The 22,500-nt window shown below is 38.3% G+C and overlaps 1 protein-coding gene across 1 annotated transcript in view; it reads left to right on the top strand.

Moving 5' to 3' along the window:
* The window catches only part of tgm1l1 (transglutaminase 1 like 1), a 51,968-nt gene that overhangs the window by 27,132 nt on the left and 2,336 nt on the right, over window positions 1-22,500 (top strand). Inside the window, exons 4-11 of the mRNA XM_061936064.1 lie at window positions 7,665-7,916; window positions 14,628-14,746; window positions 16,752-16,859; window positions 16,933-17,110; window positions 18,926-19,064; window positions 19,970-20,162; window positions 20,238-20,391; window positions 20,525-20,809. Of these exons, the coding sequence (XP_061792048.1) occupies window positions 7,665-7,916; window positions 14,628-14,746; window positions 16,752-16,859; window positions 16,933-17,110; window positions 18,926-19,064; window positions 19,970-20,162; window positions 20,238-20,391; window positions 20,525-20,809 (1,428 nt within the window). The remainder of the gene's footprint in view (window positions 1-7,664; window positions 7,917-14,627; window positions 14,747-16,751; window positions 16,860-16,932; window positions 17,111-18,925; window positions 19,065-19,969; window positions 20,163-20,237; window positions 20,392-20,524; window positions 20,810-22,500) is intronic.

Raw genomic sequence — 22,500 nt, 5'->3', positions numbered from 1 at the left:
TGCATATGTAAATTTATTCAGTTATTAACAGTCATTCACTTTCTTCTTTCCTTCATGGATCTAAACTTTACCGCTAGTTGTTTTCTATATTTTTATTTTAATATTTTCAGAATGTGTTTGTTCTATTTTTTACGGGGCCCCTAAAGCATGGGTGTCAAACTCTGGCCCGCGGGCCAAATTTAGTGCTGCAAAGAGTTCTGGGTATTTGTTCTGTTGTGTTTATGTTGTGTTACGGTGCGGATATTCTCCCTAAATGTGTTTGTCATTCTTGTTTGGTGTGGATTCACAGTGTGGCGTATATTTCTAACAATGTTAAAGTTGTCTATTCGGGCACCCTCAGTGTAAACTGTATCGTTGTTGATCAAGTATGCGTTGCATTAACTTGTGTGTGCGGACAGAAGCCGCACATATCCCTGTGACTGGACCGGCATGTTGCTAGAATGGGTGAAAAGTGGACGTTAATGGCAGTGCCTTTAAGGCACGCCCCCAAGACTGTGGTCCGGGTGGGCTACGAGATATATTATCAAACCTTTGTTTGATAATGAAGGTTGCCTCAGCTCAAAGCCTGAGCCCCGACATTAATGAACTAGCATCCAAGAAAAGTTGCCAGGTATCTGGCTTGGGCACATCAGATTAGATCAGTGTGTTGCAAACTGAGCAGTTTAAAGTCCTGAATGTTTGGTTTGTTCGTTGTTATTTTATTTTCAAATGTGGAAAAAGTTAATGTTGATATTTACCTCAGAAGGCTGCAAATAGAAAAGAGGCATTCAATTTTTATTTAAATTGTATTTGATATGCCATTGATATATTTTTATTATTATTATTATTATTATTATTTGAAACTCGATTTTGCATGTCACTATAAAGTTATATAAGCCTTGCTTGTTCAATATTCAATGCAAAACTTGTTTGGGTCCCTGTTAAAAGGTTAATTTGTTCAACCTTGGACCGCGGCTTTGTTCAGTTTTAAATTTTGGCCCACTCTGTATTTGAGTTTGACACCCCTGCCCTAAAGGGACATGGGGGAAATATTTTTTTTTATAATTTTTTTTTTCTATTTTTTTTTGATACATGTATCTCATGCGCACGAGAAACTTTTTATAAAATGTTATATATATATATATATATATATATATATATATATATATATATATATATATATATATATATTTTATTTATTTTTTTGGACATGTATCTCATGCGCAAGAGATAGATGTCTAAAAAAAAAAAAAAAAAAAAAAGTTTGACGCCATCAACAATATGATTTGTCTGAGTGGCTGGACAGGACAGATTTTTTTTTAAATTTAATTTTAAAACATTTTTGATCGATTTTTTTTTTTTTTATCAAATAAGAATCCCGATTAATTAAAAAAATATATGTTTTTATTTTTTTTACACCCCTAATAGGTAAATATTTTTAGATGAACTACATACAATAAATAATCAGCTGGGATACATATCTATATTACTTCAAATAAAACTGGTTTTGTTTAATAAAATTCTACCCAAACAATTAATAAAGTCAAATACAAATAATGCAAAAGTATCCAATAATTATTTTTTTCTAAAGTAAATGTGTACAGATCATCTACATCTAAAATATGATTTGTTTGAGTGGCTGGACAGGAAAAACTAAAAAAAAAAGGAATTTTTAGAAATGTTTTCTCAAATTTGTTTTCAATCAAATAAGAATTGCGATTAATTATAAAAAAAAAAATTTTTAAATTAATTTTTTTTACACCCCTAATAGGTAAATATATTAATTTTTTTGAGCGTATTAGAACACAGTGGTACTCATTTTTATTGTATATATTATATACAAATATAATAAAATAATATACTATATCCAATCCAATCCACTTTGTTTATATAGCACATTTAAACAACAAAACATGTTTCCAAAGTGCTGCACAAAAAAATGAAAAACAAGATTCAAATACTATCCTTAGCTCCACCAATGACTGAATAAAAACAAAACAATTAAATATAAAACCAATATAAAAACAATATGAAAATAAATATGATTAAGAACGATTTTAAACGGTAAAACCAATTAAAACAATAAATAGAAATACACATTTAAAAACACAGAGGACCACATCAGTATATATTATCTACTATATATATATATATATATATATATATATACCGTATTTTCCGCACTATTAGCCACACCTAAAAACCACAAATTTACTCAAAAGCTGACAGTGCGGCTTATAACCCGGTGCGCTTTATATGTGGATTAATATTAAGATTCATTTTCATAAAGTTTAGGTCTCGCAACTACGGTAAACAGCCGCCATATTTTTTCCCCGTAGAAGAGGAAGCACCCGCCCCCATAGAAGAGGAAGCGCTTCTTCTTCTACTGTAAGCAACCACCCGCCCCCGTAGAAGAAGAAGAAGCGCGGATATTACGTTTCATTTCCTTTGTGTGTTTACATCTGTAAAGACCACAAAATGGCTCCTACTAAGCGACAGGTTTCCGGTTCATGAAAAGACGCAATCTCTCCATCCGCACACGGACTACTATTTCACAGCAACTGCCTAAAGACTTTCAAGAAAAGCTGGCTACTTTCCGTGCATATTGTAAAAACAAGATAGCTGAAAAAAAGATCCGGCCAGAGAACATTATCAACATGGACGAGGTTCCACTGACTTTTGATATTCCTGTGAACCGCACTGTGGATACAACGGGAGCACGTACGGTGAATATTCGCACCACAGGGAATGAGAAGTCATCCTTCACTGTGGTTCTAGCTTGCCATGCTAATGGCCAGAAACTTCCACCCATGGTGATATTCAAAAGGAAGACCTTGCCAAAAGAGACCTTTCCAGCCGGCGTCATCATAAAAGCTAACTCGAAGGGATGGATGGATGAAGAAAAGATGAGCGAGTGGTTAAGGGAAGTTTACGCGAAGAGGCCGGGTGGCTTTTTTCACGCAGCTCCGTCCATGTTGATATACGACTCCATGCGCGCCCACATCACGCTGGTTTTTAATATATTATTAAAGTTTGACTGACCTATCTGACTGTTTTTTTGACATTCCCTTTAGCGCAGTTAGATGCGGCTTATAACACGGGGCGGCTTATAGGTGGACAAAGTTTTGAAATATGCCGTTCATTGAAGGCGCGGCTTATAACCCAGGGCGGCTTATGGTGCAGAAAATACGGTATATATATATATATATATATATATATATATATATACATATATATATATATATATATATATATATATATATATATATATATATATATATATATATATATATATATATATATATATATATATATATCAGTATGTATTATATACGGTATATATAATATGTAAATATTACATATATGTTCTATTTTATGTTGCTACTATGGTACATTTTTAGGGTTAGGGTTAGGGTTAGGTTCGGGGTTAGGGTTAGGGTTAAAAGGTCTACTTTATACCTTTTTGGTTCTGCCCTCTTTTTGTGCCCTTGTATGCTTTATCCTTTCCATCCTGACCCTTTCCATCCTTAACCTACTCAGTAGCCTCGTGGTTAGAGTGTCCTCCCTGAGATGGGTAGGTTGTGAGTTCAAACCCCGGCCGAGTCATACCAAAGACTATAAAAACGGGACCCATTACCTCCCTGCTTGGCACTCAGCGTCAAGGGTTGGAATTGGGGGTTAAATCACCAAAAATGATTCCCGGGCGCGGCCCACCGCTGCTGCTCACTGCTCCCCACACCTCCCAGGGGGTGATCAAGGGTGATGGGTCAAATGCAGAGAATAATTTTGCCACACCTAGTGTGTGTGTGTGTGTGTGACAATCATTGGTACTTTAACTTTAACCCCTTTTAAGGGGACGGGCAATATGTGCATTCGTATAGTTAGGAGGAGATGCCTCATTCAGAGCAAAAAAATTGTCGGGCACAGGTTCGGTGGCCACGGATGAAGGTGAGCGTCCCGAACACTAATCAGAAGCAGGTGTGAGTAATCTGCCGTCATGGCAACTAAAACAACAAATTAGGGGTGTTGCAAGTAAAGTTTCATTGTGCAATGACAATAAAGACATATCCTATCCTATCCTGAAATGGGTCAACTGCAGGACAAATTTCACCACACCTGGTGTGTGTGACAATCATTGGTACTTCAACTTTAACTTTGTAACTGAGCTACTGTGTGGAACAATGTCCCTTGTGGATCAATAAAGTTTGTCCAAGTCTAAGTCTAGTGTCTAATGATTAAAAATAAACAATCCTTTGTGCATATTAAGAAGTGAGTCACTGATTGCCAGAGACAAGAGAATGCAGTGTGTCGACACAGTAGATTATGTAACCTAACCTTACAAAGTTTAGTCCTAAAAGCTTCCAGACCTCAGCCTACTAAGCCCCTTGCTCCGGTACTTGGAGGCATCATTCCGTTACGCCCTGGGGAATAAAAGTGCTTTACAACGCAATGGCAGTAGCTGACACCCGTAAACGAGCCAAGCTGTCTGATTCCGACACTTTGCCGCAACTTTCACGACCTGGTCTGTTGTGGAAAGTCTCTGAAAGCCAAACTGAGCGGACTTGGTCAATATTTGGTTTTGGTCAACCAGAAGCTTCAGTAAGGATAAACAGTCAAACACGAAGCATCGATTTCCTCCCCACTTTTATTGTCTGCGACGAGCAGGGCCGGCCCGTGGCATAGGCCGTATAGGCAAATGCTAAGGGCGCCGTCCATCAGGGGGCGCCACGCCAGTGCCACAAATGTTGGAGGAAAAAAAAAATTGGTACTATTATTTCTAAATACAAAAAAATAATCCCACGTTAATTAAAATGTAAAGTAAAGCCTATTTAATAGAAATATTATTTGTTACAACATTACGCCCCCCCCCCCCCCTTCCCCCCGCACGGTGCGCCCCCTCCCTTCCCGTATCATGACTCGGACGTCACCACATCAAAAAATCAACACAAGATGTCAAAACGGCCAAAACTGTCAGGTGCCCAGGGAAGAAAAAAGAGAAAAGAAGAGGAGGAGAAACGAGAAAAAGACAGAGGTAGCAGGTAGGTAACGTTAGCCTACATGAAATTATTTGTCTGTTAAAGAATGTGATAGTAACCTGCTTTTTAGCATTAAGCTAATGTTACATGATTCGGCAATTGCTAATCAATAAATAGCTAGTTCTGTTTTAACGTCGGGTTAATATTGTGGAGGGGGCTAAATTGTTATGGAAAATATTAATGTAACGTTAGGTAATTACAGTACTCCCACCTTACATTCCTCAGGGACATTTGTATTAGATCTTTTAAGCAGGTGTTTTTTGTTTACATTGTTATTGCCTTCTGGTTAGCTAATGTTTGCCCTGCAGGTAATAGTCACTTTTCCACCCCTTTATATATTAGGTATAGTTGTAAACCGAGTTGTTAAAGTGCACATCAATAATGTTAATTAAGCAATATCACATGAGAGGGAATGCTGTTTTTTAATTTAAGCACTGCTGTGATTCGGTTAAAGATAATCATAACATAACATTCTCATATAATATATGATACTATTACTTTGCATTCTGCTATTCAGCATTTCACTGTAATGATGACAATAAATTGAATCTAATCTAATTTGCATATCAGTTAACATCATACATATATCTCTTTGGTTTTTCATCTATATTATATCATTTCATTTTATTCCTGGAATCATATGTTTTTATTATTAAACTGTAATACTCAATGGTGTCACATACTCCTCTCTTCAGATGCACTGTTGAAGTTTCTAAATCCCACCCCTGGGCCATCTACCACATCTACCGCTGCTGCCTCCACTTCAGCAGCACAACCCACCAGTGATGCAGCATTAGCAGCACAACCCACCAGTTTTGCAGCAGCAAAACATACAGCCATCTCTTCACTTGATGAGAGATTTCAGAGCCTTGGAGAGGTGAATGACAAGTTTGGAGTACTCCTCAATTTCCACAACTTACAAAAAGAAGAGCTGCTACAGCCCTGAGTACTACTCTGACCCATGACAGCCAGCTGGACATTAATGGCACAGAACTTGCAATGGAAATGCAGAATTTCCCACCATTGCCATCAAAGAACATGACAAACATGGAACTCTTGACCTTCCTGCATGAGAAGAAGCTGGCAGAAATGTACCCCAACATGTGGGTTGCTCTGAAAATCTCTATTAAAAAGCACAAATAGAGAACTCTGTAGGATCCCCTTTTTTGTAATATAGTTGTTAAAGTCATACTGGTTTGATATCTTGTTTTGTGCAGTGCCTTATTTATATTGTATTTTTAATTTATTTTATGCAACTTGTTGACACGTTTTATTTTGTGTTTATGTATGTAAAAAATATTGTATTTTATATATTCATTTTTTATTTTTTGTATTCATTTATTTATTCTTTTTTTTTTTTTTTATCTTGTTAACTATTCTGATTGTTAATTTGCTTTCTTTAAGTAAAAAAAAAAGGTCAAAGACAAAGCTATTCGGTTTCTTGTGAGTATATACACTTCACTGCCGATGTGGGGGGGGGGCGCCACCTAAAATCTTGCCTAGGGCGCCAGATTGGTTAGGGCCGGGCCTGGCGACGAGAAAGGAAGGGTGGCGGCTCTCAGAGAACAATACACGGTCCGATAAGAGCTATCACGGAAGCTGAGGACAGTTAAGAAGCCCAGCAGGGTGCCAGAAACGAAGCAGCCTAATGGCATCCAATAAATCCTAGTCTCAGACAGAAGGGATATTTGTTTTCCTTCCTGTTAGTATTTCACTTTTGTCCCAATGTGCAGGCTGTTATCTCGTTATAGATTTTAGGGCTTGGTTAGCCATCATGGAGGCACCTGTGTCAATTCCTCATAGTTTGGCGGCGTGTTGACTCAGAGCATTCCAAGCCAATCGAGTGAAGGTCTGGGATGTGTTTGAGCGTGTATCGGTCTCCTTGGACGCATCCTCGCTCATCCAGGCGGACTGGACACTGGCCGAGAGTCGGTGGGCGGCCGAGGGTGGAGTCGGCTCTCTTGGTTGCTTTGTTGGGTCTGCTCCCGTCTCTGGCCATGCTCTCTCGGTTGCTTTGTTGGGTCTGCTCCTGTCTCTGGCCACGCTCTCTGCTTCTGTCTCTGGCCATGCTCTCTTGTTTGCTTTATTGGGTCTGCTCCTGACTCTGGCCATGTTCTCTTGGTTGCTTTGTTGGGTCTGCTCCCGTCTCTGGTCACGCTCTCTTGGTTGCTTTGTTGGGTCTGCTCCTGTCTCCGGTCATGCTCTCTTGGTTGCTTTGTCGGGTCTGCTCCTGTCTCTGGCCATGCTCTCTTGGTTGCTTTGTTGAGTCTGCTCCCGTCTCTGGTCAAGCTCTCTTGGTTGCTTTGTCGGGTCTGCTCCCGTCTCTGGCCATGCTCTCTTGGTTACTTTGTTGGGTCTGCTCCTGTCTCCGGTCATGCTCTCTTGGTTGCTTTGTTGGGTCGGCTCCTGTTTCTGGCCATGCTCTCTTGGTTGCTTTGTTGGGTCTGCTCCTGTCTCTGGCCATGCTCTCTTGGTTGCTTTGTTGGGTCGGCTCCCGTCTCTGGTCACGCTCTCTTGGTTGCTTTGTCGGGTCTGCTCTCGTCGTTTTATCTGTATTAAAATAAATACAGAGAATACATAAAGTGCAATATATGTTGTGTAGTATTGTTCTAAAGTTTCAGCTCAACCTGTGTAACTTGTGCATGCCAGGTCCACTGCCCATGGTGTCCAAGGGCACCCACGTCATCGTCCCCCTGGTGGACCACCTGGAAGATAAACGCTGGGGTGCCCGGATCGCAGAGCAAGACGGCAACAAGGTCAAGCTGTCCGTCCACTCTCCGGCCGATGCTGTGATTGGTCTTCACGGGCTGACGGTCACCACCGGCTCCCTGAAGGAGGAAACCCCCAATACTTACACCTCCAGCGAGAACATCATCATGCTCTTCAACCCCTGGTGCACAGGTAGGATGGCAAATTCAATGTTTTTTTTTTTTTTAATCGAATAGGAATCCCGATTAATTCAATAATCCACTTTTTTTTCCTTTTTTTTTTTTTTTTTCTTTTTACCCCCATAGGTAAATATTTTCGTTTTTGGAGCGTATTAGAACACATAGTGGTGCTAATTTTTTTATTGTGTATATTATATAAAAATATAATAAAATATAATAATAATATATACTTATATAGTACATAGTTATTATTATTATATTTTATTAATTAAAAAAATAAATAATAATAATAATGTACTATATAAGTATATATTATATTCTGTATATATAATATGTAAATATTACACATATGTTCTATTTTATATTGCTAAGTTGTCTTGCTTTCGCGTTGCAAGTGCAACAACAGCAGATAGAGATCATCTACAAACTAAAAATAATTTAAAAAAATATATTTAAAAAAAATCATAATAATTTTAATCGAATATGAATCGCGATTAATTCAATAATCTACTTTTTTTTCTTCTTTTTTTTTTACCCCTATAGGTAAATATTTTCGTTTTTGGAGCATATTAGAACACATAGTGGTGCTAATTTTTATTGTATATATTATATAAAAATATAATAAAATATAATAATAATATATACTTATATAGAACATTATTATTATTATTATTTTATTTATTTTTTATTTAAAAAAATATATAATAATAATAATAATAATGTACTATATAAGTATATATTATATTCTGTGTATATAATATGTAAATATTATATATATGTTCTGTTTTATATTGCTAAGTTGTCTTGCTTTCGCATTGCAAGCCCAACAACAGCAGACAGAGATCATCTACAAACTAAAAATAATTTTTAAAAATGTTGTTTTTTTTCAAAAAAATGTATCGAGTAGGAATCCCGATTAATTCAATAATCCACTTTTTTTTCTTTTTTCTTTTTTACCCCCATAGCTAAATATTTTCGTTTTTGGAGCGTATTAGAACATATAGTGGTGCTAATTTTTTATTGTATATATTATATAAAAATATTATAATAATATATACTTATATAGTACATAATTATTATTATTATATTTTATTAATTTTTTATTTAAAAAAAACAATAATAATAATGTACTATATAAGTATATATTATATTCTGTATATATAATATGTAAATATTACATATATGTTCTATTTTATATTGCTAAGTTGTCTTGCTTTCGCGTTGCAAGTGCAACAACAGCAGATAGAGATCATCTACAAACTAAAAATAATTATAAAAAAATATATTTAAAAAAATCATAATAATTTTAATCGAATATGAATCGCGATTAATTCAATAATCTACTTTTTTTTCTTCTTTTTTTTTACCCCCATAGGTAAATATTTTCGTTTTTGGAGCATATTAGAACAAATAGTGGTGCTAATTTTTATTGTATATATTATATAAAAATATAATAAAATATAATAATAATATATACTTATATAGAACATTATTATTATTATTTTATTTTATTTATTTTTTAATTAAAAAATATATAATAATAATAATAATAATAATAATGTACCATATAAGTAGATATTATATTCTGTATATATAATATGTAAATATTACATATATGTTCTATTTTATATTGCTAAGTTGTCTTGCTTTCGCGTTGCAAGCGCAACAACTGCAGATAGAGATCAGCTACAAACTAAAAATACATATTTTTTTAATAATTTTTTTTTTTTAAATTTTTTATCGAACAGGAATCGCGATTCAATAATCCACTTTTTTTTCTCTTTTTTTTTTTTACCCCCATAGGTAAATATTTTCGTTTTTGGAGCATATTAAACACATAGTGGTGCTAATTTTTATTGTATATATTATATAAAAATATAATAAAACATAATAATAATAATATATACTTATATAGTACATTATTATTATTATTATTTTATTTATTTAAAAATAATAATAATAATAATAATAATGTACTATATAAGTATATATTATATACTGTATATATAATATGTAAATATTACATAAATATTCTATTTTATATTGCTAAGTTGTCTTGCGTTCGCGTTGCAAGCGCAACAACAGCAGATAAAGATCATCTACAAACTAAAAATAATTAAAACAAATATTTATTTTTTTTCTATTTTTCTTGATCGAATAGGAATCGCGATTAATTCAATAATCCACTTTTTTTTCTTTACCCCCATAGGTAAATATTTTCGTTTTTAGAGCGTATTAGAACACATAGCGGTGGTAATTTTTATTGTATATATTATATAAAAATATAATAAAATATAATAATAATATATACTTATATAGTACATTATTATTATTATTATTTTATTTATTTTTTATTTTAAGAAAATAAAAATAATAATAATAATGTACTATATAAGTATATATTATATACTGTATATATAATATGTAAATATTACATATATGTTCTATTTTATATTGCTAAGTTGTCTTGCATTCGCGTTGCAAGCGCAACAACAGCAGATATACAGTAGATCATCTACAAACTAAAAATAATTAAAACAAATATTATTTAAAAAATATATATTTTTATCGAATAGGAATCGCGATTAATTCAATAATCCACATTTTTTAAATATTTCTTTACCCCCATAGGTAAATATTCTCGTTTTTGGAGCGTATTAGAACACATAGTGGTGCTAATTTTTATTGTATATATTATATAAAAATATAATCAAATATAATAATAATATATACTTATATAGTACATTATTATTATTATTGTTTTATTTTATTTATTTTTTTGAAAAAAAAAATTAATAATAATGTACTATATAAGTATATATTATATACTGTATATATAATCTGTAAATATTACATATATGTTCTATTTTATATGGATACTATGGTAAATCTTTTGTCTACTTTTTACCTTTTTGTTCTCTTTTTGTGCCCTTTATCCTTTCCATCCTGACCCTTTCCATCCTATGTAACTGAGCTACTGTGTGGAACAATTTCCCTTGTGGATCAATAACGTTCGTCTAAGTCTAAGTCTAGTGTCTAATGATTAAAAATAAACAATGCTTTGTGGTTTATTAAAAAAGTGAGTCGCTGATTGCCGGAGAAAAGAGAATGCAGTGTGTCGACACTGTAGATTGTGTAACCTAACCTCACAAAGTTTAGTCCTAACAACTTCCAGACCTCAGCCTACTAAGCACCTCGCTCCGGTATGCGCAGGCTTCATTCCGCTACACACTTAGGACTAAAAGTATTTGACATTGCAATGGACAATTGTTGGTACCTTTTTGATGGTTATTTATTGCGTTTTATGGTCCAAATAGACGCAATGGCTCCATTTTTTCACGTTTATTTACAAATGATGGTAAATGGTGAAAGAGGTATACTTGTATAGCTGCCTTCAAGGTACTCACTTCCACATTCACCCGTTCACACACTGACCATGCAAGGCCCTAACCACCACCCATCAGGAGCAAGGGTGACGTGTCTTTCTCAAGGACACAACAAACGTGACTAAATTTGGCAGAAGCCGGGAATCAAACCGGGAACCTTCTGGCTGTTTTTTGTGACCAACAAGTATGTGCTCCAATCACTATATCACAAAAAAATAAGAGTTGTAGAAATGATTGGAAACTCAAGACAGCCTTTAAGTCCCGCCCTCTTCAACGGGCTGACCGAACCCTCACCTCAGAGTTCTGGTCCACTCCCTTCTTTTCCCGTGCCGGTCTGGTTCTCCTCACATTCCACAAGTGTCGAATAAGCAGTGCAGAAGGCAAGAATCACGATAAGATGTCAAGTCTTTTTTTTTTTTTTACTACACGCCCTCCGCAACTTCCTCTCTTTCTCCTGGTTGTCCCTCATGACGGGACCCCTCTTCCTTCCACATTTTGTTTCCCCTCATAAACATCTTCACTTTGGTTTTTTGTGCATTTCCTGGCCTTAGGATTCTCCCGTTCTTAGTGAAAAATAAAAGATATTCTTGAGGGATCTAGTCCCTGGCGAGGTGACCAAAAAAAACAAAAAAACAAAATGAAGTGACTACTATGACTTTTGTATGATGACGGACAAACTTTTGAGGGTGAAAAGCAGTTAGATTTTTTTATTTATTTTTTTAAAGACATTCTTGAGGGGTCTAGTCCCTGGCGAGGTGGCCGGACCGTGGATTTTTAGGGCCTTTTCACAGAAAGAAAGAAAAAAAAAAAAAAGAAAAAAAAAAAAGAAAGAAAGAAAGAAAGAAAAGGAAGTGCCTACTATGACTTTTTTGTATGATGAAGGACAAACTTTTGAGGGTTGAAAAGCAGTTGGAATTTTTTTTTTTTTTAAGACATTCTTGAGGGATCTAGTCCCTGGCGAGGTGACCGGACCGTGGATTTTCAGGGCCTCTTTCACAGTAAAAAAAATAAAAATAAATAAATAAATACATTTAAAAAAGATAAATAAAATTAAAAAAAGAAAAGGAAGTGACTACTATGACTTTTTTTTATAATGAAGGACAAACGTTTTGATGGTGAAAAAGCAGTTGGAATTTTTTATATATATATATATGTATGTGTGGGAAAAAAAATCACAAGACTACTTCATCTCTACAGGCCTGTTTCATGAGGGGTTCCCTCAATCATCAGGAGATCTCCTGTCACCCGCAATATATGTATGTGTGGGAAAAAAAATCACAAGACTACTTCATCTCTACAGGCCTGTTTCATGAGGGGTTCCCTCAATCATCAGGAGATCTCCTGATGATTGAGGGAACCCCTCATGAAACAGGCCTGTAGAGATGAAGTAGTCTTGTGATTTTTTTTCCCACACATACATATATTGCGCTCTACTACGGTATCGAGCACTATTTTTTGGATAACCTTATTAAGACATATATATATATATATATATATATATATATATATTTTTTTTTATTTTTTTTTATTTTTTTTAAGACATTCTTGAGGGATCTAGTCCCTGGCGAGGTGACCGGACCGTGGATTTTCAGGGCCTCTTTCACAGTTAAAAATAAATAAATAAATAAATAAATAAAAAATAAAAAATAAAAAAAAGGAAGTGACTACTATGACTTTTATGTATGATGAAGGACAAACTTTTGAGGGTGAAAAGCAGTTGGATTTTTTTTTTTTTTTTTAAGACATTCTTGAGGGATCTAGTCCCTGGCGAGGTGACCGGACCGTGGATTTTCAGGGCCTCTTTCACAATAAAAAAATAAATAAATAAATAAATAAATAAACTTAAAAAAGATAAATAAAAAAAAAAATTAAAAAAAAGGAAGTGACTACTATAACTTTTTTTTATAATGAAGGACAAACTTTTTGAGGGTGAAAAAGCAGTTGGAATTTTTTATATATATATATATATATATATATATATATATATATATATATATATATATATATATATATATATATATATATATATATATATATATATATATATATATATATATACATATTTTAAAGACATTCTTGAGGGATCTAGTCCCTGGCGAGGTGACCGGATCGTGGATTTTCAGGGCCTTTTTCACAGTTAAAAATAAATAAATTAATTTAAAAAAAATAAAAAAAAATAAAAAAAGGAATTGACTACTATGACTTTTTTGTATATCCATCAATCCATCCATCCATCTTCTTCCGCTTATCCGAGGTCGGGTCGGGGGGGCAGCAGCTTAAGCAGGGAAGCCCAGACTTCCCTCTCCCCAGCCACTTCGTCCAGCTCCTCCCGGGGGATCCCGAGGCGTTCCCAGGCCAGCCGGGAGAGATAGTCTTCCCAGCGTGTCCTGGGTCTTCCCCGTGGCCTCCGACCGGTCGGACGTGCCCGAAACACCTTCCTAGGGAGGCGTTCGGGTGGCATCCTGACCAGATGCCCGAACCACCTCATCTGGCTCCTCTCGATGTGGAGGAGCAGCGGCTTTACTTTGAGCTCCCCCCGAATGACAGAGCTTCTCACCCTATCTCTAAGGGAGAGCCACTCGGAGGAGGAAACTAATTTCGGCCGCTTGTACCCGTGATCTTGTCCTTTCGGTCATGACCCAAAGCTCATGACCATAGGTGAGGATGGGAACGTAGATCGACCGGTAAATCGAGAGCTTTGCCTTCCGGCTCAGCTCCTTCTTCACCACAACGGATCGATACAGCGTCCGCATTACTGAAGACGCCGCACCGATCCGCCTGTCGATCTCACGATCCACTCTTCCCCCACTCGTGAACAAGACTCCGAGGTACTTGAACTCCTCCACTTGGGGCAAGATCTCCTCCCCAACCCGGAGATGGCACTCCACCCTTTTCCGGGAGAGAACCATGGACTCGGACTTGGAGGTGCTGATTCCCATCCCAGTCGCTTCACACTCGGCTGCGAACCGGTCCAGTGAGAGCTGAAGATCTTGGCCGGAGGAAGCCATCAGGACCACATCATCTGCAAATAGCAGTGACCTAATCCTGCAGCCACCAAACCAGATCCCCTCAACGCCCTGACTGCGCCTAGAAATTCTGTCCATAAAGGTTATGAACAGAATCGGTGACAAAGGGCAGCCTTGGCGGAGTCCAACCCTCACTGGAAACGTGTCCGACTTACTGCCGGCAATGCGGACCAAGCGCTGACACTGATTATACAGGGAGCGAACTGCCACAATAAGACAGTCCGTTACCCCATACTCTCTGAGCACTCACAATGAAGGACAAACATTTTTTAGGGTGAAAAGCAGTTAGAAACTTTTTTTTTTCCTTTTCAGACGACGCCGTGTTCCTGGACGACGAGGAGGAGAGGAAGGAGTACGTGTTGAACGACATCGGGCAAATTTATTATGGAACCGAGAAGCAAATCGGTTCTCGCACGTGGAACTTTGGCCAGGTAGGAACTGAACTGAGCTCTCATTGGAGGGATTTTATTTAAACGGTGCAATTTGCATAGAAATCACTCCATTTGTGACTTTCTTTTATTTTTTTGCCCAAATTTAAAGGTAAACTGAACTTTTTTTAATCATTATGAGAGACAATAACACGTATCTTGTTTTTTAGGATTTTAAAGATGATTAAAAACGCTTGCAAGATGCTTCATAAACTCTACGTTTTATACACTAATATATATATAATGTAGTAACAGACACCTTCATAACAATATGTAATATGTACAATATACACACTTCAAGTATATATATAATGTAGTAACAGACACCTTCACAACAATATGTATTATGTACAATATACACACTTCAAGTATATATATATAATGTAGTAACAGACACCTTCACAACAATATGAAATATGTACAATATACACACTGCAAGTATATATATAATGTAGTAACAGACACCTTCAAAACAATATGTAATATGTACAATATACACACTGCAAGTATATATATAATGTAGTAACAGACACCTTCATAACAATATGTAATATGTACGATGTACACACTGCAAGTATATATATAATGTAGTAACAGACACCTTCATAACAATATGTAATATGTACGATGTACACACTGCAAGTATATATATAATGTAGTAACAGACACCTTCATAACAATATGTAATATGTACAATATACACACTGCAAGTATATATCTAATGTAGTAACAGACACCTTCATAACAATATGTAATATATACAATATACACACTGCAAGTATATATATAATGTAGTAACAGACACCTTCATAACAATATGTAATATGTACAATATACACACTGCAAGTATATATATAATGTAGTAACAGACACCTTCATAACAATATGTAATATGTACAATATACACACTGCAAGTATATATATATATAATGTAGTAACAGACACCTTCATAATAATATGTAACATGTACAATATACACACTGCAAGTATATATATATAATGTAGTAACAGACACCTTCATAACAATATGTAATATGTACAATATACACACTGCAAGTATATATATAATGTAGTAACAGACACCTTCATAACAGTATGTAATATGTACAATATACACACTGCAAGTATATATATATATAATGTAGTAACAGACACCTTCAAAACAATATGTAATATGTACAATATACACGCTGCAAGTATATATATAATGTAGTAAGACACTTTCATAACAATATGTAATATGTACAATATACACACTGCAAGTATATATATATAATGTAGTAACAGACACCTTCATAACAATATGTAATATGTACAATATACACACTGCAAGTATATATATAATGTAGTAACAGACACCTTCATAACAATATGTAATATGTACAATATACACACTGCAAGTATATATATAATGTAGTAATAGACACCTTCATAACAATATGTAATATGTACAATATACACACTACAAGTATATATATAATGTAACAGACACCTTCATAACAATATGTAATATGTACAATATACACACTGCAAGTATATATATAATGTAGTAACAGACACCTTCATAACAATATGTAATATGTACAATATACACACTGCAAGTATATATATAATGTAGTAACAGACACCTTCATAACAATATGTAATATGTACAATATACACACTGCAAGTATATATATAATGTAGTAACAGACACCTTCATAACAATATGTAATATGTACAATATACACACTGCAAGTATATATATAATGTAGTAACAGACACCTTCATAACAATATGTAATATGTACAATATACACACTGCAAGTATATATATAATGTAGTAACAGACACCTTCATAACAATATGTAATATGTACAATATACACACTGCAATATATATAATTTTTTCAGGGCTGGGTGGGTCACCAATAAGCTGCCGTTTTGGCAACGTGGAAGTTTTCTATTGATTGATGTAGATGGATAGATGGACTTATGGCTGGATAAACAAGACTTCTTCAAATGTTGCAGTTTCAAGAAGGGATTCTGGAAGCATGTCTGTTCATTCTGGAGAAAAGTGACATCCCTCCATCTGGCCGGGGGGATCCCATCAACGTGGTCAGGGTCCTATCAGCCATGGTAAGTGTTTCTAACACATGAAAAACCCACAACGACTGGACCGCATCTCACTGGCACCTTGTGGTTTTCTAAGATAAACGCTCAAGACGACTTCGGGGTCCTGATCGGAAACTGGTCGGGGGACTACTCCCTCGGAGTGTCTCCCGCTGCCTGGAGCAGTAGTGTGGAGATCCTGAGGAAATACCACTCCTCCAACGGAACGCCCGTGCCGTACGGCCAGTGCTGGGTCTTCTCGGGGGTCACTACATCAGGTGATTGTGCCAGCAAATACGGGTGCAAAGTGAGAGGACGTATTTTCACGCCGAGTGACGGTTATTACCTCGGCAGAGTAGAATTGCAGGGTTCTTTGCCAGTTGTGGAATTTTGGACATATTTAAAGTTGGACACAGTTTGGAATAGGTGCCGGCTGACCTTAGCACAGATAGCAGACCATAACTCAAAGACACCCTGACTACCTCTCATTGGCATTCCTGTCATGGTCCCTACTTTTATCCCTCATGCAGCCACAGTTGCCACTTTATAAACTTCACTACATTGAATGAAATATCTGGACACACAGATTTACAGTCGTGGTCAAAAGTTTACATAAATAATGTCATGGACTTGCTTCTTCAGCATTGTCCACACGTTTAACTCAGGACTTTGGTGAACGCCATTCTAAAACCTTCATTCTAGCCTGATTTAGCCATTCCTTTACCACTTTTGACGTGTGTTTGGGGTCATTGTGTCAGGTTCAAACACTGATGACATTTATTAAACAGACAAGAAGCAAGGAATCATGCAGAGACAGAGTTCAATTTGGCTCAATGAGGAGAGACGTTTTGGGCTGTACTCTTAGTTACAGATCCAACCTAGGGAAGGCCATTCTAAAACCTTCATTCTAGCCTGATTTAGCCATTCCTTTACCACTTTTGACCTGTGTTTGGGGTCATTGTCCTGTTGGAACACCCAACTGCGCCCGAGACCCAACCTCCGGGCTGATGATTTTAGGTAATCCTCCTTTTTTCATCGTCCCATTTACTCTCTGTAAAGCACCAGTTCCATTGGCAGCAAAACAGGCCCAGAGCATAATACTACCACCACCATGCTTGACGGTAGGAGTGGTGTTTTGGGATTAAAGGCCTCACCTTTTCTCCGCCAAAACATATTGTTTGGTATTGTGGTCGAACGGCTCAATTTTTGTTTCATCTGACCACAGAACTTTCCTCCAGAAGGTCCATGTGATCAGCAGCAAACTTTAGTCGAGCCTTAAGGTGTCACTTTTGGACCAAAGATAAGACCTTCTGGAGGAAAGTTCCGTGGTCAGATGAAACAACAATTGAGCCTTTGGCCATAATACCCAGCAATATGTTTGGAGGAGAAAAGGTGAGGCCTTTAATCCAAAGAACACCATGCCCACCGTCAAGCATGGTGTTGGTTTTCTGACATGGACTTGTTTCTTCAGCATTGTCCACACGTTTAATTCCGGACTTTGGGAAGGCCACTCTAAAACCTTCATTCTAGCCTGATTTAGCCAATCCTTTACCACTTTTGACCACAGGATTTTCCTCCAGAAGGTCTTATCTTTGTCCAGGTGATGTCAGATGAAACAAAAATTCAGCTTTTTGGCCACAATACCCAGCAACATGTTTGGAGGAGAAAAGGTGAGGCATTTAATCCCAAGAACACCATAACTACCGTCAAGCATGGTGGTGGTAGTATTATGCTCTGGGCCTGTTTTGCTGCCAATGGAACTGGTGCTTTACAGAGAGTAAATGGGACAATGAAAAAGGAGGATTACCTCCAAATTCTTCAGGACAAGCTAAAATCATCAGCCCGGAGGTTGGGTCTTGGGCGCAGTTGGGTGTTCCAACAGGACAATGACCCCAAACACACGTCAAAAGTGGTAAAGTAATGGCTAAATCAGGTTGGAATGAAGTATGTGCTCCAATCACTCTATCACAAAAAACTAAGAGTTGTAGAAATGATTGGAAACTCAAGACAGCCATGACATTATGTTCTTTACTGACTGTAGAAATCAGTTGACAACATGGTTATGGTTATTGTGTTGACGTCTATGTTCGCAGTGCTCCGCTGTCTTGGCATACCGACTCGCAGCGTGACCAACTTCCAGTCCGCCCACGACACTGACGTGTCCCTCACAAACGACGTGTATTTCGATGAGGACTTGGAGCCAATCGACTACCTCAACAGCGATTCTATCTGGTAAGTTGTGCAAAGACAACCTGTTGGTGTAAAAATGGCATGCTGCAGAGTAACCCCGATGGGAATTCACTGTGTATTTATAACCGCTCTGAGCAGCAGCCCCCCTCCTTGAACCGTGCAGATGTCATACCCTGCTAATTAGCCGCACCGGTATGGTGTCATTCCCGGGCCGGATTTGGCTCGTGCTCAGCCAGTTGAATAACACCGTTGTAAGACTTTGGTAGATTAGTGGTTCACAAGGATGCTTTTTGTGCAGCGGGTGTCATTTGAGGCAACCAGCTTTCACCAAACCTTGAACTCATCAAAGTGGTTTGAAAATGATGAACAGTTTTTGATCATCTCACTGGATCGGTTCGCAGCCGAGTGTGAAGCGGCTGGGATGAGAATCAGCACCTCCAAGTACATCTCCGGGTTGGAGAGGAGACCCTGCCCCATGTGGAGGAGTTCAAGTACCTCGGAGTCTTGTTCACGAGTGAGGGAAGAGTGGATGGTGAGATCAACAGGCGGATCGGTGCGGCGTCTTCAGTAATGCGGACGCTGTATCGATCCGTTGTGGTGAAGAAGGAGCTGAGCCGGAAGGCAAAGCTCTCAATTTACCGGTCGATCTACGTTCCCATCCTCACCTATGGTCATGAGGTTTGGGTTATGACCGAAAGGACAAGAGGCAGAAATGAGTTTCCTCCGCACTGCCAGCACGACCCAACCTTGGATAAGCGGAAGAAGATGGATGGATGGATAGAGTTTTTGATCATGCAGCAATGCCTCATTCACATTCACGCTTGGGTTAACTGGTAATCAGTGCATCGAAGAGACCACCTTCTTGCGTCATGCGAGACGCTCATCAAGATAAGCGTTACGGAAAGTGGGTAAATGGATGAACATAGGTTTCGTGTATTTGTCTGTAGGAATTTCCATGTCTGGAATGACTGCTGGATGGCCAGGCCTGACTTGCCCGACGGTCACGGGGGCTGGCAAGCTATTGACTCCACTCCCCAGGAGACGAGCCAGGGTACCTTTCGCTGTGGGCCCGCCTCCGTCACGGCCATTCGCTCTGGCCAGGTCTACCTCAAACACGACACTCCCTTCGTCTTTGCCGAGGTGGGTTGCGCGTCAGTGGATTCGTGCACGTTATCACATCTGTTCTCTGATGTTGGAATGCGACTAACCGACCAGGTCAACAGTGATAAGATCTTCTGGCAAAGGAATTCCGATGGTACGTTCACGCAGTTCCGCAGTGAAAAGAAGGCTGTGGGTCACTGTATCAGCACTAAAGCAGTCGGTTCCGATGAACGGGCAGACATCACTCATCTGTACAAGCATCAGGAAGGTACCATTGATGTATTTTGAGTAGTTCAACCCAGCACTGGTGATTAATGTTGAGGTCTGACAACCTCAACACTAGTATTGAAAAGATGGTAACTCTATAAATATCCGACAATCTGATTGTCACTTTTTTTAAGGTTCTGAGGAGGAGCGCATTGCCGTAGAGACCGCCAGTCGTTACGGCAGTAAGCCAGACGTCTACACTCCTGCCACGGCCGAGGATGTCAGTCTGGAGGTGAGGATGGAAGGCGAGGGGCCGAGGATGGGGGCCGATGCCCACCTGAGCCTTCTGGTGAAGAACCTGAGCTCAGAGCCCCGTCGGACCACACTGCACAGCCAGGTGGCCGTCATGTACTACACGGGCGTTGTGAAGGGCACCATCAAGAAGGAACAGCTGCCCGTGGAGCTTCTGCCAAATGAAGGTAGGTGTCCAAAATAGCTGAACATTGCATTGGTTTTTGCATATTTATTGTACACAATGTATCAAAGTATGTATCCAGTATGCGGTCCTGGGTGGAAAGAGTTTGGACACGCTAAGGTAGGGATGTCCAAACTACAGCCCGTGAGGAATCTTACCCACAGAAAATTACAGTCATTTTATTAGTCTGACAACTTTGTTGCTGCTATTATGTTGACATCTAGTGTACAACGTGAGTATATCTGGTCAATGACCTTTACATGTGCTCTGAATGGATAAATGCAGAGCATTGACTTACATGAACCCATGCAAACAACCATCCCTAGTCATGAACAAAAATAAATAAATAAATAAATACAAAATTCAAACCAACATAAAAAGTCAACACACATGGTCACACATAATACCAACCTGCTCAATAAACTTTGAAAATATATATTTTTTTAAAACATCCAGCACCATAAAAAATTCTAAATGACAAACTAGATGTATGAGGCGATCCTTCATCGGCGTGTGTCCCGGTAGTGCCTTTACTTACTAAAAGTCCGCAGTTGCATCTCTCTCGATCCCATCACAATTAAAGACTTGCTGCGGCACAAAGGCCCCTTTGCTGATAAATTCCTCGAAATGAAGGGCCGCAAGCCGGAAGCGAACTAGCTAAACCGCTAGCAACCCGAAACGATACGGTTTGGACACATTTAAAGCGTTTCTGCTCACACAAAATGATCTCTAAGACGGTCTGACACACCTCAAGGTATGACAATTGAGGAAATAAACACGTCAAGGAATGCCTTTAACAATATTTTGATTGACATTGTCGGAAAGATGTACCATCAGTGTCAGAGCTTGGTCCGCATTGCCGGCAGTAAGTCGGACCCGTTTCCAGTGAGGGTTGGACTCCGCCAAGGCTGCCCTTTGTCACCGATTCTGTTCATAACTTTTACGGACAGAATTTCTAGGCGCAGTCAGTGCATTGAGGGGATCTGGTTTGGTGGCTGCAGGATTAGGTCTCTGCTTTTTGCAGATGATGTGGTCCTGATGGCTTCATCTGGCCAGGATCTTCAGCTCTCACTGGCTCGGTTTGCAGCAGAGTGTGAAGCGACTGGGATGGGAATCAGCACTTCCAAGTCCGAGTCCATGGTTCTCGCCCGGAAAAGGGTGGAGTGCCATCGCCGGGTTGGGGAAGAGAGCTTGCCCCAAGTGGAGGAGTTCAAGTACCTAGGAGTCTTGTTCACGAGTGAGGGAAGAGTGGATCGTGAGGTCGACAGACGGATTGGTGCGACATCTTCAGTAATGCGGACGCTGTATCGATCCGTTGTGGTGAAGAAGGAGCTGAGCCGGAAGGCAAAGCTCTCAATTTACCAGTCGTTCTACGTTCCCATCCTCACCTATGGTCATGAGCTTTGGGTTATGACCGAAAGGACAAGATCACGGGTACAAGCGGCTGAAATGAGTTTCCTCCGCCAGGTGGCGGGTCTCTCCCTTAGAGATAGAGTGAGAACCTCTGTCATCCGGGAGGAGCTCAAACTAAAGCCACTGCTTCTCCAAATTTGAGAAGAGCCAGATGAGGTGGTTCGGGCATCCGGTCAGGATGCCACCCGAACGCCTCCCTAGGGAGGTGTTTTGGGCACGTCCGACCGGTAGGAGGCCACGGGGAAGACCCAGGACACGTTGGGAAGACTATGTCGCCCGGCT

This window comes from Nerophis lumbriciformis, linkage group LG03, assembly GCF_033978685.3.
Source record: "Nerophis lumbriciformis linkage group LG03, RoL_Nlum_v2.1, whole genome shotgun sequence".
In the NCBI taxonomy this organism is placed as follows: Eukaryota; Metazoa; Chordata; class Actinopteri; order Syngnathiformes; family Syngnathidae; genus Nerophis; species Nerophis lumbriciformis.
Note: the sequence above shows the minus strand (reverse complement) of the source record. Positions and strands in the feature narration are given on the sequence as shown.